Source organism: Copadichromis virginalis, linkage group LG2, assembly GCF_057382275.1.
Source record: "Copadichromis virginalis isolate Kocher_CV1m ecotype Utaka linkage group LG2, C_Virginalis_male_GT1.1, whole genome shotgun sequence".
In the NCBI taxonomy this organism is placed as follows: Eukaryota; Metazoa; Chordata; class Actinopteri; order Cichliformes; family Cichlidae; genus Copadichromis; species Copadichromis virginalis.
Window position 1 is genome coordinate 26,713,370 of NC_140619.1, and position 26,231 is coordinate 26,739,600.

Sequence of the window (26,231 nt, forward strand, 5' to 3'; positions counted from 1 at the left end):
CGCGGTGAAGCCAGGGGCCGCCATATTTAGTTAGGCAAACGTCTCCTCCCACTTTCCATTGGTATATATAATGTTTATTGAATTTTTTATTATTTATTGTCTTTATTGAGCAAACTGTAACACGTTTGAGTGTTTTCTATCCTTAAACATTTTGTTATCGAAATAAAATGTTTAGACTTGAGCTGTTTTTAGACGTTGAGGGAGACAGTGAAACTGAAATATATGAACTGAAATAAATGTGTAAGAGTTGGTTTGGTAACGGGAGCTACCTCACAAACAATCATCTTGTTGTGAAATGTTATCATTGACAATGTCGATAAACAAAATTAGAAAAATAGTGCCGTGTGAAAGACTTTTTTTTCAATAAACTTTATGGAAGGACAGGGACCAATCAGTGTTAGGTGCTTTCAGTGCTTTCGGAAATATTTTGATGGAGGTATAACACAGATATTGTTTGTTATATATAAAGAGTACAATTATAGCATTATTTCTTGGTTTATCATTTGCATAGCATAGGATTTTACATAAATGCTAACATAACATTAGACATATGGCGCATTCTAGGTTGCAAACAACGATTGTACAGATTCCACCAAAACCCAGAATTCCCTGGATTAAATGAGCAAATTTGCCATAAACGACTTTTAGAAAAACAAACAGACAAAAACACCACTACTTAGCAATGCAAGTTGAACATGAAGGGAAATATGAAAAATAATTTGAACAGAACAAAAAGCGCTGACGCTATCCTGCTGACCATTATTTTTCTGAAGTTCAACTTCGACCCTAATAAAAAGACTTTTCAGAAGAAAAGCATATTGATTTGGATGAATCGATAGATAGTGTGGGGCATGTGGCGTGATAAGTTTAATGATAATATCCGAGTGGTTAGAGAATTTAGTCAAAATATTACGTAGAACGGTATAACCTGGAATGTTTATACACAATTTATTGAAAATTTCCGAGTTTGCGTGGGGCTCCTGAACGCACCACCGGTTTAGCGTTGTGTGGATTGAGGACGTAGCTCAGACACTGCTTCATCCACTTCGGGCTCTTGACGCTTGTACCACAGTAGCTTGTTTACCTGCTGCCGTTTCATTTGAGCAAAAAAAACCAAAACAATGGAAGGACAAGTGTGCAACATCCAGGTGCTTCTTCGGGCTGCCGAGTTTCTGGAGAGAAGAGAGCGGGGTAAGTGCTTTATGTCAACTGTCAGCCTAGAGAGGGGAGTTGATTGGTTATTGTTAAAACAACGATGAATCCACAATAAACCGGCGGCAAGTATGCACCTACACATAACGTAGAAACATCATACCGTGCAGCTGTTTAAGATTTAACCTGGATTCTAGGTGCAAGGTTATTTTTGGGCGGTGTTTTGCCATTTGACTCTGACCTACATATCGGTCGCATCTTTGTACTCAAAGGCGCCAATCTGGACCAGTTTGAAAATGAATCCGGGCGCCGCTGAGCGTTCGCTCCGGTGAATGAAAGGGGGGGGGGGGGGATGAGGAAAGCCTATAAAGTATAACTTTTATTCATTGCTTACTAGCTGTAGACGCTATCCCGACTCCTTTTTTACGCGTGAGGTTGTAAGGCTGGTTGGATAAAAGCGAACAGATAGTGGATGATGGCGCCAAAAGCAAAACGTCCAGCTGATGACAACGGTAGACTGCGTTCAGCCTCCTTTTCTCCCACCTCCCCTACAGCACGGATAGTATATCACACTTTAATTACGCCGTAATAAAAGTTGATTTGTCCCACCGGCATTCGCACATGTTAATATGAGGGCACCTTTAACGTCGCAGCCAGTGTGCACTGTGATTTTGCCGGCGATTGTTGTGTAACACAGCTGTGATGCGTCTCCCTGCGCAGAGGCAGAACATGGGTATGCTTCCGTCTTGCCTCTCAGTCCAGCTCAGTTCGACAGGAGAAGCAAGCAGAAGAGCAAGAAGATATCTGCTGGTGGCAATAGGTGAATGCATTACATAACAAATAACTGACGACAGGGTGTGGCTCGGTCTGACTTTCAGTTTTGATAAGGCACCCTTTCAACCTTGAATACCTCTCACGCAGTAGCTGCTGAGTAGGAGTGCACTGTTGTGAATGTTTGACCAAACTGTCTGTTTGTTTACTTTGTTTGCAGGTCTGTTCATAATGAGCTGGAGAAAAACAGGTAATGGGCTTTTCTTCGTAATGCTACAGTAAAAGTTCATGTGTGTCAGATCAAGAGATTAAAAAAACCCCAAAAAGAGGGAAGTGTGGATTTGCAGCTTGACTTCTTTCTCATTGTGCTTTGCAGACGGGCACAGCTGAGGCACTGCCTGGAGCAGCTGAAGAAGCAGGTCCCACTGTCATCGGACTCGATGAGGAACACCACTCTGAACCTGCTGAGACGAGCCCAGCTTCACATAAAGGTGCGAGATGTCTGAATTTGCATTGAATCTGACTCGAGTTTGGTTTACTTGTCATCCCAGCCATGTTTAAAATGTGGTGCTTTTCTCAGGGACACAATACGTGTTAAAGGGAGACCGCACAAGACAAAACAGAGAACAATGCTGAATCATGAAGTGGGGTAACACTGTGGTGTGGTGGTTAGCACTGCTGCCTCACAGCAAGAATATCCTGTGTTTAAATCCAGCCTCTCTGTGTGCAGTTTGCATGTTCTCCCTCTGTCTATGTGCTCTCTGCGGGTAGTTCGATTTACTCCCAAAGTCCAAAGACATGCATGTAATTGGTGTTTCTAAAGTTAAGCATTTAAATTAGTCAAGAACATTAAATATTCTGAATATATATGAATACTGTGTGTATAGAAAGTGGCTTGTTTTGTGCATTTTACAGAGCTTTTAGCAATCTCAATTTTTGCTTTTGCCTGTACTGTTTATCCTTTCTTCATTGCTCTGCTCCTGCACCTTTTTCCCGTTCAGAAGCTGCAGGAGCAGGATGAGCGTGCAGAGCAGCTGAAGGATCGTCTGCGCTGGGAGCAGCAAGAGCTGCGGGTTCGGCTGGAGCAGCTGCAGAGGGGCACGGAGAGGATGAGGAACGACAGCCAGGGGTCAACCATGTCCTCCGAGAGGTCGGACTCAGACAGAGGTAAGCCCCTCGGGTTTTTTTTATTTCACGTTCAAATTATTTCAGTCCTATTAGGAGCTGGCTGTCTCCTCAAAGGCAAATTGCAAGTTCAAGCTTAATGTGACGAGCGAAGTTTGCCGTATTTCTGCTGACGGATCGGATCTGTGCTCGGGTTTGTTGCAGAGGACGTTGAGGTTGATGTGGAGAGCATTGTGTTTGTGGACTCTGATGGACTGAGCATTACGCACACCGGCGCGGACCACTGTTACTCCAGCCTGGAAAAGGCCTGGCTATGACGGCAGTACACGAGTGGTAACTGGTTTATTGTCACCGGACGGACAGGAAGAGGAGGAAAAACATTCCAAAAACAAAGGATGGGGGAGAATGGAAGAAGATGTTACTGTACAACTGAACATTTTTTTGGCATTCTCTTGTCAGCACACGTCGGACAAAAAGCTAAAAGCCAACCTTTGGTTATGAAAGAGAGGTGTCCATTTGCACTGAATAGCAGTAACATTCACTGGGCCGTGTCGTCACCAAACACATACTCGTGTGTGTTCTAGCATCAGTCATTAATGCTATTTTCCCCCAAAGCCATGAGGTGTCAAACTTCGTATCATTCATGCAGCTCTAATAATTCATTTTTTTTAAGGGCTTTTAAAATTCAGATAAGGGCTTTTATTCTAAACTTTTAACTTATTCTTTACTACAGAATGTCTGTACTGAATTCTGCCTTAAATCAGATCTGGTTTAGTATGCTATTCAGCTTTTACCTAGCACTAAGCTTATATCTCAGTATGCCACGTTTAGCATGCACTTAAACATTAATCTTGCTATGTTGGGGTTTTTTGTGTTTGTGTCCTATTGTATATCTAAGTGCAGTCATATACTTTGCTCCTTTTTATTCTATTGCACATAATTTCCAAATGTTGCACTTGTTTTGTCTCAAAAAGATTTGAAAGCAGCAAACAGAAGCAGGTCATATTTGCACATCGACATCAGGAAAATTCAGTAACATTGCCAAATATGAATTAGTTCACAATTTAAGAACTTAAAACTGTGAGAGGAGCACTTGGGAGCTGCTCACCGAGGCCTAATGGCAGTTTTATTCACTGCTAATGTTTCCTAGAAGTCTTTCCTACCTTCACTTGTGCATTTATCAATTAAATTGTTAATTATACACATAACAAATTCACCAGTCAGGTAGGCAGTTTGTACTTTTAATGATTATGTAGTTAATGCTGTATTACATATTCATTTCTGTGTATTCAATAGGGGTCGACCTATATTTTTTTAGTTTCAAAGACACCGATAACAGATATTTGAAACTTTTAGATAAACCTAACACTTTGCTGAAATGCCTCTGGGCAAGCTATGGCTACATAAACTGTTAATTTGTTTTAGTAAATTGCATCAATGTAAAAAAACAAAAAAGGTGCATTGTTCGATTTTTCAGTGTAATTGGGAAAAATCGCCGTGCTTGTAGTCATAGAAACACATAACATCGCAGTGTTTATTGCAACTTCTGCCGCTTCAGCATGGAAACACAGCTTTGCAGCAGGTGCCGGGAGCTGCTCCAAGCTTGCAGCTGCACTACTGTATAACATTGGTGTTGATGGGCTGTTATTTATCAGCCGTGTTCAAACAGAAGACTGCATCAGAGCCGGCGCGGCTCATTTACAGTTTATCTTCAAAGGCCTTGAAACTCTGAACACTGGTCGACCCCTAGTATTTAATAACTTAAGGTGCTTTCTACCCCCTCAATTCACTTTTGTATATGCAAGAGGCCTTATTACTTTATCCGTCTCTCCACCCAGTAATATTATGTAGCATTTTTTTACTGATGTAAGCTTCCTTTTTTTTAATGAATAAATATTTTCTGTATTTATTTGCTGTTGTGTTTGTTATTAGTCATTTTAGAGGTAAAAATCCATTCACCCCTAACTCGAGCAGGGCTGGCGCACAGACATACACTTGACAGACAGCAAAGTGATTAGAAAGACAAAGTCAATTTATTGACAAGCTGATAAAGGACACATTTTTGCATGGGTTGCATCACCAGAGCTTAGATGAATGTACAGTTCAAGGTAGCTTTTGTGCCTTTTTTTTTTTTTTTTTTTTTTTAAATGCACAATCACAATTCAAGTTTTCAGAGGTTTCTTCTTGAGCAATGACACCAACTGTACCAAACTCTTCAGTCCAACTTGAGGCAAGGAGATGATCAGCTGCAGTAATGCGATTTAAGTGTTGTAGAGCGAACTAAACCAGCAACTGTATGCAAGATTAAATAAAACCAATCATAAACGAGAATGCCTTAATCACAAATTCGGTGTGACCTTATCTACTGGAGCTTTAAAGACAACGTGACTTGCTTTAGACGAGGCATACTCAAAGGAACGGAGTTTAAAAAAAACAAACAAAAAACAAGACAATGGGCACGACTGGAGCAAAGGTCAAACAACAGCTTCAATCATTTTATGGCAGCGCCAGTAATAACCAACCATTCCTGTCTAAGACCTGCATCTCTGGTAAATACTGAGGTGATGTGGCGTAGATACGCTCGGCAATATATTTATAGTGCATGTAGAGGGAGGCAGGAACAGGCTGTTTAACCCAGCTCAGGTCTTTTATGGTCCACCCACCATTTCAGTTGGATGCGCCCTCACAGAGGTGTCTAACCATGACTGGGATCGGTGAGTTCTGCTGCAGAATCACTTTATTTGTGTAGCTTGTCACACGTATTGCTTCTTCTGGGCATGCGAGGCGAGGTCTTTGGCTTTCTCTTTAGCAGCCAGCGCCGTCTCTCTCGCCCTCTCTGTAGCCGTCTCCGCTAAAGTTCTCGATGGAGTTTCACCTACACGGGGACAAAACACAGCTCTTCATTGGATTCATCCAGGTTTTCGTGCCTAAGCAGCTAACACTTCCAATTATTACTATAATCAGTTTTCCAGATTCATGAAAAAAGCAACAGTCACCTTATTTTAGAAGAATATGCAGTTCCATGCACGAATTACTGATGTTATATTATGCTGCTCAGAAAAAAATGAATAAATAAAAAGGGAGACACTTGATCACCACAGTTTAACACAGAGTCAGTTAAACTTAAGAGATATCCATCTGTCCTATTAGGAAGCATCAACCACTGACTCCATTTAACCTGCTTTGGGATAAATAAAAGCGACAACAGGTAAAGTGGGAGGCAAAGAGAAGGCAACCATCAAAAAGAGAATACTTCTGCAAGACGATGACCACAGACCATTGTTCTCACCTTTTCCCCAACTGATTTTTCTCTAACTTTACGTTTTCTTTGTGTCACTAGTCACTACTGATACAATAGCTGCAATCCATTCAGCATATACAGGTAGTTCAGTTCCTCCAGTATTCCAGCCATACATGCCATTGCAAGAAGGGTTGCTGTGTCTCCCAGGGCCATCCACCCCAGTAGCAGCCCCACTATGTGACTCTGTGTGAGGGGGAACATGTGGAGGGCTGCCAGAGCCCTAAAGAATGAGCTCCAGAGGGCTACACGTGTTAACCTCGATGCTTCCATCAGAAACAGACTCCATGAAAATGGCATAAAGTCCCAGTGTCTTTAAGTGGGACCTGTGCCAGCAGAACAATGCTATACAGCCTCCGATAGTGCCAATTCTCTTCAAAGGACGCAAACTGACACGGAGTCCATGTGACAAGCATAAAGGTGTCTGGAGATGCTGGGAAGCACTATGTCGCCTGCCGCTCACAATTCTAGTGTTCTCCAGGAAATGCCACTCCAGCAGCACAGTGTTGGTGTGTGAGCACAAATCCTGCTAAAGGACGTTGGGCTCCAATCCTCATGTGTTACACTGAGGCGATCAAGTGTTCCCTTAATTTTTTTGAGCAGTTTGAACCGATTTGGAAAACCCATATTAGCATCAGCCACAAACTTACAATAGGAATAAAATGGGAATAAGAACCAAGAATAATTTACCTTGCATTTTGGCAAGCACATACTCGAAGCCTTTCATGGTTTTTGTCACACCGGTCTTGAATCTTGCGAGCCCAAATTCCTGGAAGGTGAAAAACAAAGTTATAAAAGATGCATGAGGCATAACAACACATGACTCACATCCTCATATATGGGCTGTCAACAACTACTGTAATTCTCTGTCATAAGTCATTTACTACTTCAGGTCCTGGCCGACAGCTTCAGCTGCTCAGCTGTTGCATCTTAACACTGTATTATGTTTCTAAATACAGAACAAATGCAAGGTGGGCGAGTGTTACTCTCGGTCACCCCCGACTACTTTCCCTCAGCTGTTATGTAGCGCAGCACTCTGCTTTACTCCACTGACCTGAATAGCTCTAGAGAGCCCGTAGACATTGGAGGAGACCCAAGCTTCTCTCTTAATCTCGGTCCAGCTGCCATTCTCAGGGTTAATTCTGTAGTGACACCGCTCTTCTACAGACTGTCAGCGAGAAAAAACAAAAGCAAAATGAGCCAAAGGTGCCACTTTGTGCACTGCTGATGAATGCTGCTTAAGGCACACAAACGCCAATGTACCATTAGGCGAGCGTGGCTGATGTTCCACGTGAGCGTGGTCATGGTCCTTTTCTGAGGGTCCACGATGGAGTCCTCGATGATGTACGCCGAGCTGGCCATGTGCTTTGGAAGGTAGCGCTCCATCCAGCGAGGGGCACGGCTAGTTTTGGTCAAAAGACGCCTGGAAATGAGGCAGTTGGTTGGGGTAACCTCTCGGAAAATTATATCTTCAGTCAAGACATGGTTACTGTGAAAGAAGAAGAAGAAGAAGAAGGACGGATGGATTATGATGACGTGAAACCTGGATTATTTAGGTTTATGATCCTGAAAAATCTCTATTTTTGCTTCAGTTCAATAAGAATTTACCGTTTTTAATCCACACAACAGTTCAAAATCGAAATATATTACATTTAAACATTCTATGAAACAGTGACAAACACAGAAATACTAAACTAGACACTGTATTTTTAGCTTGACAAGAACTATTAAGCTTCAATTAAATGGACAAACTGATGATTCAATTAAAAGCACAACTAACATTTGCTTTCACACTCATTGTGACTTGATTACGGTGATTTTTTTCCCCCTTTATTACCCGAATGGTAGTTCGGCTGGTAAAAATGGCAGAATGATGAAGAAACTGAGCTATTTAGAAACTGCTTGGTCCCCTAAAGTATTATTATTATTATTTTTATCTCCATTAAATTTTTTATGCGAACAATCTTCAGCAGAAAATTGGCAAAATAAAGTCAAAACTATGCGTTTCCTGAAAATGATTTTCCAGGATCTTCCACTTAACCATCTCAGTAGGTGAATGCTAAAATGTAATCTAATCATGTTGTTCTTGTAATGTAAAACTAAAAAGAGATGTAAAAAGAATCTTGTTCACTGAAGTAACAACAACAAAAATGTTCTTAATAATAAAAATAAATAGACTTTAGATAAAAACAAAAATGAACCAAGTGGAAAAAATGCCGTGGGAATACACAAACCGTCCTATGAATCAGCAGAACAAGCACGAGGAAGTGTTGGTGAATACTCTTACCGAGTCTGGGAGATATACCTGACTGTAAGTCACATGACTTCTCTGAGCGTTGCGTTTGTAAAACATAATGTCTCAAAAGTTGTCTCATAAGAAACTAAAGTGAAACAAAATTCATTGATCATCACACCATGACACAGTCTCATATTTATGCTAAAAAAAATGTTTAAACTGGAGTGTTTACTGAACATTTGGATACATAAAATGTGTTTTTAATTTGATCTTTTTTTTTTCTATATCGCTATATCGGTTTGTTTATCTTAAACAAAAACATATGAAGGGGAAGTTTAAAAAAAAAAAAAAAAAAAAAAATCACACTGATGATGTCGCATTCTCAAAACACTTGGCATTTAAGCGTAAAGATTAGGAAAACTATGATAATGCAGACTATATTCCATCCCTGTGTCTTTGTCTCCTTTTTTCTCCCTTCCCCCAACTAGCATGGCAGAGGAGTCTGGACCTGTTAGTCTCTTCCTGTTAAAATGGAGTTCTTCCACCCCACAGTCATCTAGTGCTTACAGAAAGAGGCGATCAGCTGGGTTTGGGACGTTGACTCTAAAATTGTAGGCTCTTCACATTGCAAGGTGACTTTTTGTTGCCTTATTGGGTGCAGTTTACAGTCCATTAAAAAAATATTACAGGCTATAAGAAAGATGTTTGATACGAATGCGTATCCACACATAAACCCCTCACCTCACCTGTAAGGGTTGGGATATCGTTGCCAGAAAGCAACACAGACTTGGTCCCAGGTGTTTTTTAGCAGACCTGCACAGCAGAAATATTTCACCATTGTTCCCTTGGTTTACCCTGCAAACACACAGAACAAACAGCGTGATAGTTAGCCAGATGTGTTCAGATAATTTTCAGATGCCACATCAGGACGAAGCCGTAAATAGCGGTGTCAATGTGATAAAACAACTCAGCGATGACAACCCTTATGTTCCAAAATAAATCCAAGCCATTGGTATTTTCAGCTACAACAACAGGTGTCAAGTTCAATAAACACCTGAAGGTAAACACTATAGCGTTACCTTTAACACCTTTTTACCTCACAACTCCAGCTGTGTCCAACTGTGTCTCGTCGCGTGACTGACAACAAACAATGTAAGCCTCATTAAGACCGCAGACTGTGACATATTTCAACAACGAGAGGCCTAACGTGAGATAAAACACTGCTATCCTGTTTTATCACGTCCGCACTCTTTAGCTTCCCCTTTAGCATAGCCTAGCATGAGGCAAGCCACATGAATGAATGGCACAGCGTACCCCAGAAAATTCTACTACTGACATTCAATAAGCACATTTTTTAGGGTCAGCTCAGATGAAAAGGCGATTACCTGCACGGCGATACCATTTACAAAATGAGAATTTGCATTTTACGCTCCCATCGGGAAGAATTTCACCGCGGATAAAGTCCGAAAATCATGTCAAACGTAACTGGAGCAAAAAAGGAAGGTCAAACGAGACGCTATATCCGGTTAGGTGGGGCGTGTGCAACGCCTGCTTGGGACACTAGAGGGCAGCAGGTGACCGCGCAAGACACTACAGAAGAGTCTCAAAACTTTCTGTCTGAACTTTATAATGACGTGTGAGGGGGAATTTTAATGTAACCCTGTCAGCTCTCAACAACTGGAACTGGCATCTTTAGGACTCCCTGAACAAATATGCATCCCAGAATCCCAAATAATGTGTTCCTGTTTAAAAAAGAAGTGTCCACACGTCCACCGTAATGGTGTGTGATGCAATGGATACAAGCTGAGTGCTGTTCTGCTGGTTGCACTGATAGCACTCACAGCTCTCATAATAATTTAGAGGACTAAAAAGGGATATAGGTCAAACAAGGGAATAAAACAGCAATGTGGGTGTCAGGATCCAGTAATGCCAGAGCAATAGGCATTTTCTCTGCTGTATAATGAATCACAATGTGTAGGCCATATACAAATGCTTCACTGGAATCACTTGACCCACTTATTTTTTTTTCTTTTTTAAAATAAACAAAAAAATATGTGAAAGACTCATAAACGTGTGACTTGTACTAAAAAAGATCTCCTATTCACCTCTTTTAATTTTCACATGGATATTTCATCAGTCGGGCTTACCATACATGTGTGGAGTCCCTGCATGCTGCCAATGTTCAGTACATTTTCAAACTATGTCACAGAAGAATATAACAGCCATTTACTTGACTTACTTATATTTATCCAAACCTGGATCTCTTTATTTGACAAGGACATGCAAAACATAGTTTCTCCCCATAGTCAGATCAGGTCCAGGATTTGCATGTGTAATAGGGGCTCATTATGTCTACCAAGAGGTGCTGCGGTTGATTAATATTCCTGTTCATTAAACAGTCAACAAAGGGCACTTTATCAGCACTGCAATAAATGTAGAATCACACATTCTGACTTCTTCCAAAAGCGTTTCTTATTTCTAAGAAATCTGCGAAGCAGCTGGCTGCATTCTGTGCTAAAGACATCAATAATACACTGCTCTCGCTCTCGCTCTACAGAGTCCCATTCCTCTGGAAACAGGGTCCTGCTGCTTCATCCAATCAGGAACAGCTGGTTGCCAGGTGAGGACAATTAACTTCCTGTTTGGACAGTAATATATCGATCGCCTCCTCTGGATTCCTTGAACTAGGGTTGAATGTTACGCTGCCAGAACACTTATAATTAATCCAGAATGTAGCAGTTGGATTAATTAGCTGAAAACCATCCAGATATTTTTTGAGCAGACATCAAGTAGAAAAAACAAAACAGGTGTGAAAAATGAAACTGTCACAGTAATAACAGTCTTCCCTTAAGACTGTGTCATAAATTTGGACATGACAAACGAAAGAGAGCTCCTCATTTTACACGAGAACACATTATACACTGTACCTAGTTAAATAACACCTAAGTAAACACCTTAAACACATTTCTTAATAGTTGTTTTTACTAGTGCTGTTAGCAAAGGAAAAAGAACTTCACATGAAGCAATTTGCATGCAAAGCTTTGGGTCTTCTCCAGTGACACAGATACTCAAGATCAAACCATTAAAGTAAAAAAAAAGGCTACTTTTTGAAAGACAAACTCCAACGGAGCAGAGGGGCGCGCATACGTTCATATACTACAGATGCCTTGAAACGTGCAAATCAAGTCACACAGCAGTGGGAGGGTGTCCGCCGTTACGGCCGTTCAGAGTCATCCTCCTCATGGAGCGAGTCCTGAATGAGCCTTCCAGGTGGAAAGTATCCGGCTTGTCTTCGCACCGGAACACCATGAGGAAGCCATTCCTGTAGTTTTTATTCATCCATCCGTACAGGAGAGGGTTGGTAAAAGTTGAACACATAGCCACAATGTGGAACACGGTGTATATTAGTTTATACTCCTCGAGCCTGAGCACCAGGTCCAGGTCGATGGCCAGCTGAAAGGCATGGAAGGGCAGCCAGCAGATGGCAAACACCACCACCACAAGCGCCAGCATCTTTGTGGTCTTTTTGCGGCGGTTGATGCTGTCATTGCGGCTTGATGGGCTGATGTGATTTCTCAGTTTGACCCAGATGCAGATGTAGGCGTAACTGATGATGGCTAGAGGAATGATATACTGCAGGAGGAGCATTGAGAGGCTGAAGATGAGCCCATCCCTGCTGGTCACTTGGGGCCACTTTTCAGTGCAGACGGGAAAGCGCTGGTTGATCGACGGGATCTCTTCGTAGCGGAACTCTCTGAAGATGGCGAGGGGTGCTGCCAGGACAGCAGACACAGTCCAGGTGAATGCCATGATGAGGAAGCTCGAGTGCCACGTGAGCCGCATTCCGAGGTGGAACACGATGCAGCGATAGCGCTCCAGAGCTATGACAGTCATGGTGAGGATGGATACGTGCACACTCAGAGCCTGGGCAAAGGGCACCATGTGGCACAACACAGCCCCAAATGTCCACTCTTCTAGAAGAGTGTAAACCAGCGTGAAGGGCAAACAGAAGGTGTTCACGAGAAGGTCTGCCAGGGCCAGGTTAGCTATGAAGAAGTTGGTGACTGTTCGCATGTTTCTGTAGCGAACTATCATGTAGATGACGAGAGCATTGCCCAGCAGCCCCAGCAGGATGATAAGCGAGTAAGCTGTGATCAGGCTGATCTGGACTCCAAGGTGCTTGATGATGTCAGTGTGGTATCCAGGCTGGTGCAAGCCCATGCTGTCGTTAAGCAGAAACAAGGGATCGGTTTCTCCAGCCTCGTCTTCTCCCGTGCTGTTGGATATGTCCGGTGGGCTCATTTTGGAAGATGCTAGATCAAGGCTGACTTTACACCTGAGCAGAGAAAATAGAAAATAACTGTTTAAGAGAATATCCCATCAGAGGTTTCTCATCACGCCTGATCAACATTTCTTGAACTCTTACCTCCAGGATGTACATCAATTAAGCCCTCACAGACTTCTCATGCACACTGGCGTTTACACACCACTCTGTATTTAAATATTAGTTATTATTCATCTCTGTCTCTCTTCCAAGGCATGTTTTTTGCCCTGTCTTTCTCCCCTCACCACAAAGCGGTAACGGCTCCCTGAGTCTGGTTCTGCTGAGATATTGTCCTCTTATAAGGGAGTTTTTCCTTCCCACTGTCAAAAAGTGCTTTCTCAGAGGGGGTTGTCTGGCTGCTGGGGTTTTTCTGTATTATTGTAGACTCTTTACCTTACAATGCTAAGAATTTTCTAAATAAAATAAGTCAAATTGAATTGGATACTGGCAGTACAACTATGGGAATCTGAACATTAGAGCTCTTTGATCAAGTGTCGAGGTGTGTTACTCTTCTATCCGTTTGTTTCGTGTCTTTTATACGCTGTAATACCTTCTGTCACTCACAGAAGTGAACTGCAGACATTCCTGTCAGTGTATTAGGACAGACAAGTGGCATTATTAGTGATGCATTGTACTTCAAACCATGTTTTTTATTTTCAGGGTGTTTTCCATGCTCTGCACTGCAAGAGAGCTAAAATCCAACTTTCTTAAAAAACATGGCTCCACAGTTATTTCTTTGTTCCCTTTACATCACCTGCAAATACCACTCTGATATTAAAGAGATGTAGTGTTTAACCAAAAGATAATGAAACAATTTAGTAGATATGAGACGCCTCTAATTCGTACGGCCTCATTATTAGAACACTTGTCCACGACTGTGTTGAGGAGGTAGATGTTCTGAAAAAGTAAGAAAATTAAACATGAATTTTAATGAATAGATCGACAGTTAGAATCAACTGAAGAACAGCTTGCTTTGTAGCAGCTTCTTGAAAGCCCTATGCAAAAATAGAACCAGATATCACGAGCTATTTACTGTGGAATATTGTCTGGGCTGTGCAAAAGAAAACACAAAAAACCCCTCTAAGAGACATGAAAACCTGTACTATTAGAAAGAATAAAGAAAACATGATGGAGGAAGCAGTGAGATCAAGAGTGAGCCAGTTCAAAGCTGCATCATTAGAGTTTCAGGCAGGTTGCATGCATAGTCTGAATCTTATAAAGGGAACATTGTGTTTTTGTGCTTAACATTAAACAACCTTTCATAAGTAAAAATATTCTGTAGTTCATCATCTAGTCATTTATGGCAGTTTACCTGTGTACAGCCAAGAGCCGCTGCTGAGTGCAGACAGTGCATGTTGTAATGACATGTATAACTACAGCTGCAGCTTGGCTCTTAAAGGATAAAAGCCAAGTCTCATCCTTATTAGGCAAATGCATGTAAATTGCATTATGTTATGTTAACCACAGTAAGATGCTTTGAGGAAATCCATTTCCTAGGGATTCTCAATCATAAAACCTGGACCTGCCCTTATGGGCCTGATTAAGCTTTGCAATTTTTATTGATTTTTATTTTTATTTTTATTTATTTTTTGTGGCCATCACTTAATGCTTAAAGTTTTCTGAGACAAACCAGGTCACCCTTTAGTGAGAGGTCATGTCTTTGGTGACAGACACTCCTTGATTTCTCGGGGGATCCAGCCTATTTCCTGAGAACCACTAGAAAGACTATCTTTCACTGACATCATCGCTTTTTCCACGATTTTACTAAAACAGTAAAACAGTGAAGCCAATGGCATTTGGAAGTATTGTGTTCTCGCCCATAATGTTACGGTTAAAGGTATTGCATTGCAGATGTGTCGTGTCTCCAAGCTCCTGCACAATTCCCTGATATTTGAAACCATTCATACGTGTCGGTTCCTTGAAATATTAGCGGTGAAGAGAAAACAGAGACTCTTAGGACATCGGACAAAATAATCTATAGTTGACTGATTTGTAAGATGCCTCGAAATCCATATGTAGGGATCACCGAAGATGTGATCATGGTGCTACAACAGGTGTTGCAGTGCCAGTAACCCGAGGAACATGAAAACCCTGCCTTAACCTGCCTGGTACACACCGCTGCACCAGGCAGGTTAAGCCATGCACTTTATAAACCATTATTTACCCTTTTTTGTTCAATGATAGGAACCTTGTGCCACTACACCTGCTCGATCAAACATCCTCAGCACAACCTGATTCAATTCAAGCTAACTCTACATATTACTACCAAATAATAACGAGGCGATTTATTTCTAATTGAGTGTGCATCGGTGCGTAATTTGTGCCAATTTGTTCAACTTACTCAGCAGTGCGCATTCAAACATCTCCAACTGAGCTCTGAGAGATTAGTTAACCGACTTGACAGGTGCAAAACGTCTCTCTCCAACGCAAAGAGTCTCAGGTACGCAGTCTGGACTCTTTTCATCCAGCACGTTTTCTTTTATCCAAATTACGCACATTTCATAGTTCTATCAGCTACAGGTTACGCTGTCACAAAAGAGCAGAGAAATCATGTCTTGCACCTCAAAGGGGGAGTCCATGTATGTCCCACAACTATAGCTTCGCAATATCCATTTTAAGTCTATCCACACATTAATCGACTCACCTGTCCCCCTATATCTCCTTTGTGCAAACGTGTCTTCACCGGAGAGTGTCATGAAACAAGTGGGAAAAAATCTCGAAGCTCCTCCCAGCGTGCAGCGCCTGGTGCGCATCTTGTGGCTCGACTGTTTTGTGTGTTCCTGTCAGGTTTACAGGGTGCAGTGTAAGCCTCCACATCTGTGCCAGCCTGCCAGAGACAGAGACTGGAGATCTGCGCAGGGTTTGCGCTTTGCAAATCACACTTTTTTTTGTAATGTTTTCATTTATTTTATTTACTTTCACCAGGCAAAGAAATCAAATAAAACACCATAAAGCATCCTTTAAAGTGCCAAAGCACACTCAGTCTACGTCACTGGGTTTTCCAAATTCATCTCCATTTGTTATTTCATTTATTTCCTGCCAAGTATTCCGTTTTTCCCCTCCTCGAAGCTTTGCCCTTGTTCATGTGTACAATATTTGATGAACTTTGGAACAAAACATGGCTTTAAAGCAGATAATATTAAATGGCTGTATATTTGATTCTCGGGATCACTGTCTCAACTGATCTAATTTCTTTAATGAAAAACATTTAAAGTGCAGGTTAACGCAATTTTCGTGTTGCTTTGCAGAGAGCCATTGTTAAGCTAACTGTCATATTGAGTTGATTAGCCCGGAAAACAATACAAGACAACAAGGAGCCTCTCGTGGGCTTTTTTCCCCTGTGAGCTCCCACGATACCTAAAATAGATTAAAGTTCATGCTGATGGCACAGAAAGTCACTAAACTGTAGTCCCTTTGACCCTGCAGTGTCGTGGGAGATGTCAGTCAATAGTTTAGTATTCAGAGTGTGTCATTTACCTGGATTATTTTCTATTGGGAGGGGCGCGGGGGGGGGGGGGGGGGGGGATGGTGACTTTATTGTGCCTGCAGCAATTCCCTCTGTAACAAGATGACAGTAAATAGTCATCTGGGACAAAAATTACTTTTTGTTTTGATTTGGCCAGTTTTTGAGGAACTTCAAAAGCAAAGTGAAACGCAAAAAGCAACAAAGATCACAAGGTCCCTAGAAATAAATGGGATTAAAAGACTTTAAAAATGCCCTGAATTATTTTTTTTTACTGTACTTTCAACCTACATGATTGTTTGAAAGGAATTCACCTGATCAGAATCTTAATAGGATCCTTGAACCTCTTTGGTTTTAGTTTGTGGCAGAATAATTTGATGCACCAATTATCTCAGCACCGGAGATTATACTTGATTGGCTCTTTCTCTTTCTCTCTTCCACTTCTTTTGCTTCCAATTAAAAGAGCCATCCACCAGCCTCCCCATGCCTGGGTCACTCAGCCAGTGTTGAGAGTTTTCTCAGGCTGCTGTGTCATTGATTCACCTGGAAGGGCTCAAATTAATCTTCATAAAAGTGGTTAGTGAGCTATTTGGGACTGAGAATGGTTGAGATTCACTTCTTGTCTCTAGCTCACAAACTGTGGGTGTCCTCGCAACTTGTTTGTCTGTCTTTCTGTGTAATTAACCCAAGCTAAGAAATCCCTTTTGTGCTTTTTTCCCCCTTTTCCTTTTGTTATTTCCTACCGGGGATACACACTTGACAGATGGTAACCGTACAATGCGGATTAGACCATTTAGTCATTTGATTTTAGATATTGATTTTAAAGGATACTTTCCTTTTGAAGCTTGCAGATTGGATTCCTCAGAGAAATATTTGTGTGGGATGTTCCAGTCGTTCCTGCTGGTGAACTTTTCTTTTATAAAGGACTTGGTCACCATGTCCAAGAAGGCAGAAATGGTCCTGTATCTCCCCTATTAAACTGAAATTTAATAGCCACATTCCTTGCAAGCACGCCTGGAGCTAACATTAATGACACCGAGGTCGTATCCTTGGTAATGTTTCAGAGAGTTTGGAGGTTTTTAGCAACTTGTGACAGACTGTAGATTTTTGCAATAGTGGATATCAAGCAAATTTCATTATAATTCCACAAACCATCCACTCATTTTACACACTGAGTTCAGTTCACTTATCGCAGCGAGTAATGTAAAATCTTTTGTATAACGTCTTTTGTGGCTCCGGAGGAACCTTTCAGAAATCTAAACAAATAGCTATCTACGGAATCTAAGGAGCTTGGAAAGAAAAGCGACCGGACTTCTATAACTTTCTTGAAGACGTTTCACCTCTCATGCAAGAAGCTTTTTCAGTTCTAACACCAACTGATGGAGAGTCCCAGGTGTTTAAGCCCTAGTGGAAGTTGTCTCTTAAGAGGACCCTCTTAAGGCACAACTCCCACTAGGGTGAAACGTGGGCAAAACTGTTATGGGGGCCTGACCTTTACATGAGACTAGAGTCCAATCCTATTTTATTAGATGTTTGCTTTACTACTATTCATGGAGATTTAATAGTCATTTATAAGGGATTTGTTCCATCAGAATTATATCTGATGGAGGATGAATGGACAGATATATCTGTGCAAATGACCTAGAAATAACACACTTTAATCTATTTTTTACAGTAAAAGTAAAAAGATGCAACTTGACTGTCTTTTCGGAATCAATATTAGATCCAGTATTCTTAGTCTTAGTCTTAGTCCTTCCCTGCATTTGCAACAGACATTGGAGGAAGTGAAAAAGGTAGATTGAAAATAAATATTGGTCGACTGGCAAAGGTGCTGGAGACATTCCTCTGAGATTTTGGTCAATATTGACATGATAGCATCCCAATTGCTGCAGATTTGTCTGGTACACATCCATGACGTAAATTTCTCTTTCCACCCCAACCCAAAGGTGAGCTGTCGGACTGAGATGTGCTGAATGTGGAAGCCATTTGAATACAGAGACCCCATTCAAGAAACCACTTTGAGCTAATTTGAGAGTTTCACTGGAAACGGCTTTCAGAAGATGGGTACACTGTGATCATAAAATGATGGATATGGTTATCAACAACAATCAAGCAGGTGTGGTGTATAAATCATGATCTGGTACTTAAAGGGCCCAATGTTTGCCGAGAAAATATCACCAACAGTACCCTGAACATTTGATACAAGCAAGGATGGAGCCATGCTTTTATGTGGTTTTCCATATTCTAACCATGCTTGCCTAATGTACCAGCAAAATCAAGACTCATCAGAATCTTTCTGATCTTTTATTGCCCATTTCTGGGGCGTCTGTGTGAATTCTAGCCTGAATTTCCTGTTAAGTGGTCATTTGAGTTAATATTACTTTCCTATCAGCTTTATGCAGTGTGGTTATTCTTCTCCGACCTTTAGTATCGACAAAACCCAGAAAACTGCAACTCACTGCATATTTTCAGTTTTTCAGACCATTTTCTGTAAACCCTAGACATGGTTTTGTAGGAAATTCCCAGTCAATCAGCAGATCTGTCTGGCACCAATACCCATTTCTCAATGAAATCCCCTTTCTTCCCCATTCTGATGCTTACTTTGAACTTCAGCAGGTCGCCTTGACCTTGTCTGTATGCCTATAAATGCACTGAATTGCTGCCACGTGATTGGCTGATTAGATATTTGTATTAATGAGCAGTTGAACGTGTGTACCTAATAAAATGACCAGTTAGTGTATATCGAAAATTGCTGACAAAACTCGTTGCCATCTGCTGTTCACCGTCAAACACACTGACCAATCAAACGCGGGCTTGTGGCGCGCGCATGCGCAGAATATAAGACTATTTGTTCCCAAACAGTAGCAGCAGCAGGGAGCAGGGAGTAGAGAGCAGAGGGGCGAACTTTGACGTATTCGGTTTTGAATTTCTCCGAACAACAGACCACGTAAGTTCATCAAAGTATTCATTATGTGACGATTATAGTCACTTTATTGAAGTTCCGAAATGTCTTTTGTTTCTTATTGTTTTGTAGAGGCTGCTACACGTAGCTAAACGCTAACTGGCTCCAGGCAGTTAAGAGCAAACACGCTACCTGAGTAAACACTGCCTTCACAATACAAATCACAAGCTAGCTCGCAAGCCCCGTGATATAGCACCTGATTTCTACTGCTGAGCACCATCAAGTAGGTGCTTAGTGCTAGTATTAAGATGTTTGCACTGCTTTGTTATCAGTGATGGACTTCAGACTGTAGCTGCACACTCTGCTGTGTTTGAAGGTGAACTATTTGTTTTTCCTTTCATTTGTTGGCAGCTGACAGAAAAATCGAAGCTATCTCCTTGTAAAGTATTTGCAGAAGTGGATTGGTAATCTTTTCTGTTTGCCTTCAGACGTTTTGCTTTCACTTCCTGTGAAGGGATCTCAAAGAGGACAGCACCCTTCATCATGGCTGCTGCTGCTGTTCAGTCCACCAGAGGCAGTCTGAGAGAGGACCTGACATGTGCCATATGCTGTGATCTGTTCCGAGAGCCTGTCATGTTGGCCTGCATGCACCATTTCTGCAAATCTTGCATATCCAGGTACTGGAGAGGAACGCAGGGGCCTGTCACCTGCCCACAATGCCGCAAGGAGTTCAGCTCCAAGCAGTTTCAAACTAACTACCTTGTGGCAGCCATGGTGGAGAAGGTCCGTGCCACTACCTCGGATGCTTACACCAAGAACCTAGAGGTTTGTATTTCAGTCTCACTTCATGTTTAACTGTCGTGCTGGCGGTTTTCCAGACAGTTTCTTTGGGTCAGCAAGAAATAAAGTCTTCTGCGATGTTATACAAATAACCTTGTGCTCTTAAGTAGACCGATCAATAGTAATTGACCAGCAAGTAACATCTGGGTTCAATACAGTTATAATTCATGCTTCAGTCCGCGTCCACGTTTGTTTTATTGTTGTTCTGCCCTCAGCCTACCTTATTTGAATTTCTCAGACCAAAGTTCACTCTTCACTCACCCTTATGATACTTTGTATAACAGGTTATGCAACTTAAGCACAGCAGAGGCATTAATATACACTGACAGAATAATAAAAACACTTGTAAGGTTTTTTGTTTGTTTGTTTTGCTGGTTTTAGCACAGACAAAAAAATCCTTTTCCACTTTTCCTAAGAGAACAGATAAGAAATTGATCTGTCGAGCAAATATAAGGCTCGAGGCCTCAGCTGGTTTCTTTCACTTAACATAAAAAGTACAGGTACTTCTAAGGATTCCCGATTGACAAATTAACTTGTCAACTTTTTTTTTTTTTTTTTTTTTTTTTTTCTTTTTTTTGTTGCTTTTGTTTTTTGGAAACCATACAAAATATAAAAAGCTAAAGTAACAAACCACAGACCACGGCAGCATCAGCCACTGGTTTGTAAAGTCACCTGAATTTTAGAATGTATTTATTTAATTATTTTTTTAGGCCAAAAGACACCACATGTGAACAAACTACTTGATTACTAAATTATCGGCTGTGTGCCTGTGTCGGCTGCGTAGGTCCATTGCGTGCAAATGGAGCGCAGGCCTCCCTTGAGCTGTTACACCAGCTAACAGCATAATAACCCATAATATTGGTAAGATAACATAAAATAAAAATAAAATAAAAAATGGATCATGACCAACAACACAAACATGGTTGAGAACTCCAGCTCAGTGATTCCAATTAGGTAATGCGGCTCACACCCTTTATAATTCTGACTTTACATACCTTAACATGTGTTTCAGGCTATAAACATTTAAGCCAGTTTTTTTCCATAATAATGATCCCATTTCATATTAGTTTGAACTTCAGCTTAATCTAAGCTTTATCACTATTATTAGCCAATGTCAGCTATTTGCTGATTGATGACTATCAGCATTAATAACAGCTGATTTATCTGATTTTTAAATCACAAAATATCAGTATTGGTCTTAAAAACCTATATTGGGTTGGCTCTAATTAAGATGGCACAGTCATGTTTGCAGTAAAAATACCTGTTTTTGTCAGTTCAGTCTGAAGCAGAGCAGTCAAAAAATTTATAATGTAGCTTATATTTAACAAAAAAGGACATTTTGGCTTCAGTGTATGTTGCTACTGTCTTCATCCTTGGCTGTACATTCTTTAGCTTTCCTGGAAGTCTAGTAGTCGGTACCAGTACCAGCATAATTACCTGATTCTTAAAACTCAATTCAATTCAAATTAAAAAAGAAAAACACAGACGTTACCCTAATCCTTTGACTCAGTGTCATTTCAGAATGACACGAAAATGTTACCAATATATTTGGTTACCAGAAGTGTTAGCATGGTTGCTAAGTATCCTGCTAACGTCACAAGCTCAAGCATTTAACTTTAGACACAGTTGAAATATGAATGTAAGCATATGTAGATGTCTATCTTTTAGCCTCTTCTCTGAAGCATTTCCACACTTGGTGTGAAAGTCAAGATAGCATCGTTTGCATATCCATCCATCCATTCGCTTCCGCTTATCCTTTTCAGGGTCGCGGGGGGCGCTGGAGCCTATCCCAGCTGTCATAGGGCGAAAGGCGGGGTACACCCTGGACAGGTCGCCAGTCTGTCGCAGGGCCAACACATAGGGACAGACAACCATTCACACTCACATTCACTCGCACATTCACACCTAGTGACAATTTAGATTAATCAATCAATTAACCTATCCCCACAAGCTGTGGGGGACGTTTGCATATCATCTTTTAAAAATGTAGTTCCAACCCTTGGTCATCTACCTCAAGTGCTTCCGTACTCGACTCTTACTACTTTTCTTCGCAAGTCGGGCTGGCACTATTACTGCAACTGCACTAGCCGCCATCTTTGGTGTTGTAGTTTGTAGTTATGCATCCCCATGTTGGTACATACTCTGCAAAAAATGAGTAGTATTCCAGATTTTGCTATTGGGGTTTTTTGTGTAAAGTTTTTTCTTCTTCTTCTGATGACATCACTAGTCCAAACTTTAGACAGGTGTATTTTCGCAGCTTTTATGTTACATATGCAAGTGGATTAAGAACATAATAAAACACAATCAAAATGCTTTTCCATAATGTGGGACCTTTTAAAATGTTGTGTTCTTCCTAGGCTGTGTTTTGTGCTGTAGTTGTACTAGATTCCGTTAGATTGTAATGTATTATGATGTTTCCTCCTCAATACATGCAGAATATAAGAAAAACCTCTGAATGTGATGCAGATCAACTCAACAACAGCACAAAAGCAAAGTTCTCAGATGGGCCTGTGTCTTGAATAGCGTTTACTTCTTGTCGTTAATTATTCCCCCCTTTACTGTTATCGAGTTCCTTCATTCTCTGCATAGTCTCTTTTCTTTAGTGTTCCTATCCCCCACGCTGATTAGATTTGCATACCACTTTGCAGAAACAACTGAAGGAGGCTTTGGAGAGCCACCGCCTGAGGAAGCAGGACTTCATCAACAGCATTCACAGAGACAAAGAAAAGATGAATATTATAAAGGTACGCTCATGTGGGAATCCAAAGGAATGGCAACACTTAAGAAATAAGAACAAGCACGGCCGTCTCTAATGGCTGTTTACAGCATGTTAATGTGCATATTTAGTGGTGCAGAACATGACAAACTGTGCAAAAGCAGGAGCGACAGAAACAAAATGACAAAGTAAGGCAGACAGATGTGGGATAAGAGCTTAAATTTTAGCCGCACACGCTGGGCTGAGATGATGAAAAGGAAATCGTTTCCTTCTTTATGCAGTACTTGTCAGACACATGGAGCTTTTATGCTAATTGTGACTTCATTCCCATCTGTTTGTATCTCTGGAGATGTGTGTTGTTCCGCAAGCTTTTTAGAGCTTTAAGCAAGCAAGCCACGTGTTCGGTAAACGCGTGGCACGACACGGAGAGTCCCGCTCTTATAACGTTAATCATCCCTCTCCCTCGTAGAGTGTCGCGGCAGATCTCCAGGCGCGTGTCAAAAGTGAGTTCCAAGCTCTCCATCAGATCCTGCACGATGAGGAAGCCTGTACGCTGGAGCAGCTGAGGAGGGAGCAGGAGGAGGAGCTGGTGAAAGTCCAGCACCACCTGGAGGTCACGGAGCAGGCAGCGAAGGAGCTGGAGGACAATATAAAAGCGCTGCAGGAGGCCAGCACTGCCACCCAGGACATCGTACTGACTGAGGTGGGAATTGAAAATGATGTGACCCTATTTATATTATTGTCTGATATTATAAAATCATCTAATTGGGAATTATTTTTCACGAACCCGTTTCAAACAAGCTGTTAACGTGACTTTTTTTTTTCCTTCTCATTAGCTCCCAGCACTGAGGTGAGCGTGCATTTCCGTGTTGTGACCAATTAATTGCTCGTGACAGTTTTTGCGCACATTGTGCTCATGTGACATTTACAGTAATTTACGCTGAGAGCAAATGACCCGAACTCTGTGTTCTTTTTGTTTGCACAGACCATGTGCGCAGGTGGATATCGCCCCGGAGTTTGATATAAATGCTTTCAGTAACAAATACCTGGCTCCCTTACAATACATCACATGGAGGAGGATGTTCAAATCTTTGAAACCAGGTAATTTCCCCCCGATGCTTCATTACACACAAAATGACTGGAGCTGAAAACTGGTTCTGAGTCAATAATGGGAGTAATTAAGGGAAAATGAGTGTAGTGTTATGATAAGCTATTGAGGTGGAAACAGGAGTGGCACCATTGTCATGCTGTAAAAGGGTTGTTTTGGAGTTTTGTGCGTTAAAAATCTGTCATTTTATCTCCCAATGAATTGTTTCACCCCATAGGTCCCTCCCTGTTAACGTTTGACGTCGATACAGCACACCCGAGCATTCAAGTCTCGAGAGACAAAACCGTAGCGGTCGAATCTAACGTCATGACCCACCACGTGAACCACAACAAGCGCTTCCTTCAGTGCGTCAACATTCTGGCTGCCCAGGGCTTCCAGTCGGGTCGACACTACTGGGAGGTAGAAGTGGGCACCAGCCCTAAGTGGGACCTGGGAGTGGCCTTGGAGAATGTCAACAGGCACGCTCGGATCAAGCTGAGCCCGGAAAGCGGCTACTGGACCTTGCGGCTGCGCAACGGGAACGAGTACTCGGTGGGGAAGCAGCCGTGGGAGAGGCTGCGGGTCAGATCTTCCCCGCAGAGGCTCGGGGTTTTCTTGGACTGCGACGAGAGGAGGGTCTCCTTCTACAACGCCGACGACATGAGTCTGCTCTACTCGTTCGCCAACGGGCCGAGGGGCAAGGTGTTCCCCTTCTTTAGCCCGTGCATTACAGACAGCCGCCACAAACCTCAGCCCATAAAGCTCCTCCACTACCCTCCTGCCGCTCTGTCCGGCTGATATCGCTGCAATCAATCAATGCTTTCTCACACAACACGGTTATCAGCCATTATTTGAATGAGCGTGACGTAAACATTCTTTTCACAAATTCTGACTTGATTTTGCCAGATGCTGTTTTCTATCTTAAAAGCTTTAAAATGTTCAGAAAATTGTCTTACTCATCAAAGTAAAAAAAAAAAGTCCACTTTGTAGTAATCATCGTGCCAAGGCTTATGCACCAATTAGCTTAAATGCAGTATTAAAACGCTGTGCTCTAGCTTAGATGCATCAAATTACATTAATGGCATACTCAGTCTTCAACACATAATGTTTAATAGATGTAGATAAATGACTTTTGCTATGATAATTGGAATAATTGCCAGGTTAGACTCTTTAGACTGACTTGTAAAATCACCAAATTCAGTCAGGGTGAGGTTATTATGCACTTTATTACAAGATTTTGTATGTGATTGTGTAGGAAATAGAAAGGACTCAATCTGTTTATTCGTTTCTATTCATTATGTATGTGTCTAATTTTGAAGCCATGTATCATGAGTTTAATTTTCTTAGTAATTTCCTTTCGTCGTGTATAAAGTGCTTACGCAAATAAACCGAATCACTTTTTCTTCCTCAAACACTGCCTTTGATTCTTTTCTACAACGCCACACGCTGTGGAAGTGCAAACCCAACACAACTTGAAACGATCAAGGATGCTATTAAACATCATCAAAGCAAAGTTCGCAACTGCACACTGCAACTGATGTGAATCCAAAGCTATCCTAACAGGAGACACGGTGGAGGGTTGCTGACTCGCCTGCACCGGAATTTTTTATTTTAATTTTTTTTCTTTAAACGCGTGAGCCATCGCTGACACTTCCACAGCGAAAACAGGCGGGCTTTTGGTTATCTTTGCAAACACACGACAGCACCGACGTCCTGTTTCCTCCCGCCAGGTGAAAGGTCAGATAAACAGAGTGACAGTGGGGTTGCCTGTGGGTCTCCTGGACAGGCCTCAGGGGGCTGCTGAAGCAGGATGCTGCTGCCTGCGCCTCCTGATTGGGAAAGTGGCACAATAAACTAGACCGGTGGGGGAACTGTTTTTCTGCACAGCAGCTACACGGAATATGCATTCATCATGCTTTTATCACACACTTTCTTTTATGTATGTGTTCAGATTTAGCAAAATTGCCGTAAATTATGAAGTAAACCTTTTACATTCTTGTTTTTCTCTTCTTTACAGGTCATTCTGTTTGACTCTGTGGAACACATTTGTGCCTTTTGGGTGTGATATACATCTATATACTACAAGATGTTTCTTATTGTAATTAAAACATGTTAAGCAATGTAATGGTAATAGAGCTAAACAGTGGCCAGTCTGTTTAATGGGACGCTCAGCTCTACAGAGCCTTTGGGTATCCTATGTAGCTCAAAGCGACACTATTTAATATTTTATTATTAAAACTTGAGAAATGCAATTATGCAAAAAGTCATTACTTCTAGCTTTCCTCACCATTTCCTCTTAAATCTGCTTCAGTTTTAG

At 41.6% G+C, this 26,231-nt stretch overlaps 4 protein-coding genes across 10 annotated transcripts; 2 read left to right on the forward strand and 2 right to left on the reverse strand.

The window, feature by feature from the left end:
• Window positions 1-42: 42 nt before the first annotated feature.
• mxd3 (MAX dimerization protein 3) lies at window positions 43-4,503 on the forward strand. Its single transcript, XM_085476100.1, has 6 exons — window positions 43-1,191; window positions 1,873-1,972; window positions 2,144-2,173; window positions 2,300-2,414; window positions 2,925-3,090; window positions 3,253-4,503. The coding sequence occupies exons 1-6, from the start codon at window positions 1,122-1,124 to the stop codon at window positions 3,363-3,365; spliced, it is 594 nt and encodes a 197-aa protein (XP_085332226.1). The 5' UTR covers window positions 43-1,121; the 3' UTR covers window positions 3,366-4,503.
• Window positions 4,504-5,059: 556 nt separating this feature from the next.
• Window positions 5,060-10,096, reverse strand: prelid1a (PRELI domain containing 1a). The gene is made up of 6 exons (XM_085476088.1): window positions 9,968-10,096; window positions 9,329-9,437; window positions 7,610-7,835; window positions 7,401-7,514; window positions 7,037-7,115; window positions 5,060-5,923 (listed from the first exon to the last, which is right to left on the reverse strand). The coding sequence occupies exons 2-6, from the start codon at window positions 9,418-9,420 to the stop codon at window positions 5,802-5,804; spliced, it is 633 nt and encodes a 210-aa protein (XP_085332214.1). The 5' UTR covers window positions 9,421-9,437; window positions 9,968-10,096; the 3' UTR covers window positions 5,060-5,801.
• A 587-nt stretch (window positions 10,097-10,683) lies between these two features.
• npy7r (neuropeptide Y receptor Y7) lies at window positions 10,684-15,663 on the reverse strand. The gene is made up of 2 exons (XM_085465869.1): window positions 15,551-15,663; window positions 10,684-12,918 (listed from the first exon to the last, which is right to left on the reverse strand). The coding sequence occupies exon 2, from the start codon at window positions 12,882-12,884 to the stop codon at window positions 11,769-11,771; it is 1,116 nt and encodes a 371-aa protein (XP_085321995.1). The 5' UTR covers window positions 12,885-12,918; window positions 15,551-15,663; the 3' UTR covers window positions 10,684-11,768.
• Window positions 15,664-19,230: 3,567 nt separating this feature from the next.
• Window positions 19,231-25,326, forward strand: trim105 (tripartite motif containing 105). 7 transcript variants are annotated; one of them, XM_085476113.1, is made up of 8 exons: window positions 19,231-19,316; window positions 19,404-19,647; window positions 19,760-20,096; window positions 22,760-22,855; window positions 23,297-23,530; window positions 23,664-23,677; window positions 23,813-23,928; window positions 24,153-25,326. In XM_085476113.1, exons 3-8 carry the CDS (start codon window positions 19,815-19,817, stop codon window positions 24,710-24,712), a joined length of 1,302 nt encoding a protein of 433 aa, XP_085332239.1. In that variant the 5' UTR covers window positions 19,231-19,316; window positions 19,404-19,647; window positions 19,760-19,814; the 3' UTR covers window positions 24,713-25,326. The 7 variants fall into 7 exon arrangements, with proteins under 7 accessions (XP_085332239.1, XP_085332271.1, XP_085332263.1 ...); XM_085476145.1 differs by having other exon boundaries at window positions 19,786-20,096; XM_085476137.1 differs by having other exon boundaries at window positions 19,404-19,554.
• Window positions 25,327-26,231: the final 905 nt, after the last annotated feature.

Bases quoted from the DNA above. Each gene is read 5' to 3' on its own strand.
- mxd3 (XM_085476100.1), top strand. From the start codon at position 1,122: ATGGAAGGACAAGTGTGCAACATCCAGGTGCTTCTTCGGGCTGCCGAG. The intron at 2,174-2,299 runs GTAATGGGCTTT...TGTGCTTTGCAG, and splicing joins AATGAGCTGGAGAAAAACAG to ACGGGCACAGCTGAGGCACT. The intron at 3,091-3,252 runs GTAAGCCCCTCG...GGTTTGTTGCAG, and splicing joins GAGGTCGGACTCAGACAGAG to AGGACGTTGAGGTTGATGTG.
- prelid1a (XM_085476088.1), bottom strand. From the start codon at position 9,420: ATGGTGAAATATTTCTGCTGTGCAGGTCTGCTAAAAAACACCTGGGAC. The intron at 7,836-9,328 runs GTGAGGTGAGGG...CTTCTTTCACAG, and splicing joins CGATATCCCAACCCTTACAG to TAACCATGTCTTGACTGAAG. The intron at 5,924-7,036 runs GTAAATTATTCT...GTCCCCGTGTAG, and splicing joins TGTGCTTGCCAAAATGCAAG to GTGAAACTCCATCGAGAACT.
- npy7r (XM_085465869.1), bottom strand. From the start codon at position 12,884: ATGAGCCCACCGGACATATCCAACAGCACGGGAGAAGACGAGGCTGGA.
- trim105 (XM_085476113.1), top strand. From the start codon at position 19,815: ATGGCTGCTGCTGCTGTTCAGTCCACCAGAGGCAGTCTGAGAGAGGAC. The intron at 20,097-22,759 runs GTTTGTATTTCA...ACCACTTTGCAG, and splicing joins CTTACACCAAGAACCTAGAG to AAACAACTGAAGGAGGCTTT. The intron at 22,856-23,296 runs GTACGCTCATGT...TCTCCCTCGTAG, and splicing joins AAAAGATGAATATTATAAAG to AGTGTCGCGGCAGATCTCCA.